This window comes from Pinus tabuliformis, chromosome 9, assembly GCF_031772625.1.
Source record: "Pinus tabuliformis cultivar Carrire ecotype Pingquan chromosome 9, CPIR1, whole genome shotgun sequence".
Lineage (NCBI taxonomy): Eukaryota > Viridiplantae > Streptophyta > Pinopsida > Pinales > Pinaceae > Pinus > Pinus tabuliformis.
In genome coordinates, this window is record NC_142307.1 from 1,473,883,709 (window position 1) to 1,473,886,983 (window position 3,275).

The 3,275-nt window shown below is 41.1% G+C and overlaps 1 protein-coding gene across 2 annotated transcripts; it reads right to left on the bottom strand.

The window, feature by feature from the left end:
* Positions 1–247: 247 nt before the first annotated feature.
* On the bottom strand, positions 248–2,242 carry LOC149154183 (mitochondrial carnitine/acylcarnitine carrier-like protein). Of its 2 annotated transcripts, XM_089439736.1 has the most exons (3): positions 1,896–2,242; positions 1,517–1,617; positions 248–1,415 (listed from the first exon to the last, which is right to left on the bottom strand). In XM_089439736.1, the coding sequence occupies exon 3, from the start codon at positions 1,391–1,393 to the stop codon at positions 467–469; it is 927 nt and encodes a 308-aa protein (XP_089295862.1). In that variant the 5' UTR covers positions 1,394–1,415; positions 1,517–1,617; positions 1,896–2,242; the 3' UTR covers positions 248–466. The 2 variants fall into 2 exon arrangements, with proteins under 2 accessions (XP_089295862.1, XP_089295861.1); XM_089439735.1 differs by lacking the exon at positions 1,517–1,617 and having other exon boundaries at positions 1,896–2,222.
* Between the last annotated feature and the right edge of the window lie 1,033 nt (positions 2,243–3,275).

Genomic DNA, 3,275 nt, shown 5'->3' on the forward strand with positions numbered 1-3,275 from the left:
AACAACTAAACATATTCCTGATATGTCAAAAAGAAAAACACGAGATCATTTCCAGACTAACCTTCTAAGCAGGCAATAAGCATTCAAACAAACTGTAGCATTGCAGCCTACAAATTATATTGTTAACCCTGCCTGATAGTATGGGATACTTCTGCATTTTGCTTTCGCTCCATTACAAGTTACTGATCTAGTCATTTGACAAAGTGAACTTGCAAACATCATGCAATTCAAGAAACCAGCAATGATCTAAGCATGTAAATTGAGTAGCGGTTAGATTGTAAATTGTTCAGAGGCACCGGCACAGAAATCCATATTCATCAAGGAACATAAAACAAAGATGACTGATCACGCAAACAAAGAACAGGTGATCAGTAAAGAGCCCCCAACAGCTTTCAAATAAACGACATACTATTTCCCGAATTGCCGTTATGATTTGAAACCCAGGAAATAGAACACAATAGTACCCTCATCCCAAGCTTGACTTTGTAACCTCATAAGCAAGGAAGCATGCCGCATTGGCAGGAACACTTCTAGCCATGGCAGGCCCAAATCCTTTATACAAGCCCTTAACCCCTTCTGAAGAAGCAAGTTTCCTGAATGCATCGATTGTCCCAGAATACTTTGGTTGGCGGAAGTCATCAACTTGGATAACACTCTTAACAACATCAGTTGGGTATACAAATAACCAAAAAGCCGCACCAGCAATCCCACCAGCTGTAAGCAGGGTGCCCCTACCCAATTGAGATGTATCTCGCCCTCCTGCCATGTACTGCTTCACACCCTCGTACACACCAAACATAGCAGCATTTCCAGGTACTTCCCTTGATAAAGTAGGAACAAGACCCTTGAACAATCCTCTGGCTCCACCTTCAGATTTTAACACATGCCTAGCTACATCAAGTGGGCCACTGTATTTAACAGAAGCTGCAACACCTGTTACCCCAGCAGTTCCAACAGCAGCAACTTCTGTAGTAGCTAAGGCACTCTGAGCTTGCAATCTGCACTTGATAAGCTCAGCTGGACAAGCCAAAAAGGACACTGCAACACCTGCCCCAGCTCCACATACCACCTGCTGCCCTACAGAAAGTGGCAGACCAGGCTCAGTCCTAACCAAGGTTTCCATCTGGCCTCTTGCAGTGAAGAGAACTGCATTGAAAGCTGCCACTGTGGCCAAAGGGGCTCCCATTCCTTTGTACAGCCCTCGGGGACCCTCTGAGGCAATGGTCTGCTTCACAGCATCCATTGCACCTGCATAGCGAGGCGGTTGACCGGGAGGAGGCGTTGGCTGACTCTGAAGCTTCACCTTAATAGTGTCAAAGGGGTGCCCAACAACAAGCTGTGCCACTCCCCCAACGGTACCAGAAAGCAGATCCTTTCCAGTTTCCTTTGCCATTATTGGCAACTACTCCCAGCGTCTGCAACCAAAGATTTTAACAAACAAGACCAATTTAGAACAAAAGGAACTACTTTTGTATTAAAAACTGCAAATGTATCCAAACGTCGTCCATAAAAATACCCTGTGGATTTGTTACTATAACCAAACCCAATTAAAAAACGGTACTTTGGGACTGTTACTATAGCCCAGTTGTACTTAAAAAACGCACTCTGCGACAGTTACTGTATCCAAACAAAACCCAAAAAATTCAGAACATTTGACTGCTATTGTAATCAGATCTAAGTTACAGGCTACTGCTTGCGTTTCGAACTTTCATGTGAAGGAAAGGGAGGCTGCTATGCATGCGAATTTAATAGAAGTAAAAAACCCTCTAAAATGTTTTTGCGTCCAAGCACAGTATAACAAAACCCAAATGCTTTCATTCCAATAAGGATCTGAAAATATACTCTACATTAATTGCACAGTACCAATATCAAAGTAGAGGAAATAGGATTCTTGCCTTTCAATGCAGGATCTGAATCCAAAGATGAAGCCGAGCAATTGCACGAGCCCAAGAGGACTTGGAATGTAAGGCAAGCAGAGATCCCCAATTCAGAGACCCCGCACCTCCCAACAATAAGTAATCACATTCACACGCCAGATTTATAAAGTATCCAACCACGACGACATGGCAAACATAATGCAATTAACCGTTTCTTTTTCTACAAAGAGAACTATTTTAAAGAGAAAAATCAGAACTCAGCTCAGCAATGGGGCATGGCGGCTGGTGCCGGATAGGGAGTGGGTGATAACTGATTCGCCAAGATTCCATGGCTCAAACTAAGTGGTTGCAGCTGGTAAAATGGGTCCCATGGCTCCTAACTTTGAAAGGACCAGTGACCCCTTTGCAGCAATTTTTCCCAAGCTATTTGGTGGGGTTTGGCTGTGACCACGGTTTCATGGATGTCAAACATAAAGATTCGAAGATGCCATCAAATTAACTTGGAATTTGTATCCAAGCTTTTCCTTTGAATTGGCAATTTCTTGACAAAGATAATGTCGCATAAAACGCTTGTGTATGTGGAAAAATATTCACAACACACCCAATTAGATAAATGCCAAAATCTAATCACAACCCACTGCCCCAAGCTCTTTACAATCACAACCCACTCCCACGACATAAATGCTAATGCATAGTTGTCCATGTCAAAGGAGAATCCTACAATTCTCTAAATTGTCATGTATACCTATGATGCTTTTCCTTAATGTGCTTACATGTTTCTTTTGGATAGGTTGAGGAAAGGACGAGAGGAGAGAGATTATATATGACACTTAGTTGTCATTTGTTCTTCCATTTTACATAGAATATTTTGAATGAAATGTTATCACTCACCATATTCATTTTTAACTTTTAATTTTAATTTATATATTTAATGTCATTATTTACACCTCTATTTCTCTGTTAAAAAAATTGGAACTCAGTGTTTAAAATGGATTCTGAACCCAAACAAATTCAAGAATCTGCATTCCCCCTTTGTTGATCAATAGTTGGACACACTCTTTTGTATGGTCTTACGTGACAGACACAATGATAATTACAAGATATTTGTTGGTCAGGAGGATATAAAACGCCTTCTCAGGAACATTTGATATTGGCTTGATGATATAGATGCTCTTCTCAGTGGGGTTGAAGGCTACGTGATGTTAAACTTTGCCTCAGGGTATCTCATCGATCCTTCTAGAGAACCTACTGATTCACCTGTTGATCACACTCCAAATCTCACAGTTATTTCATCTGATTGAAATGGATTTCTGTCTCAGAGGTTTTATTTTTTCTATAGTCTAGTGGTTTTCACGATTTCTGATACTTCTATTGTGGTTTATCTTTTGGTATATGGGT

Excerpts from the sequence above, each read along its gene's own strand:
- LOC149154183 (XM_089439736.1), bottom strand. The coding sequence starts at position 1,393 with ATGGCAAAGGAAACTGGAAAGGATCTGCTTTCTGGTACCGTTGGGGGA.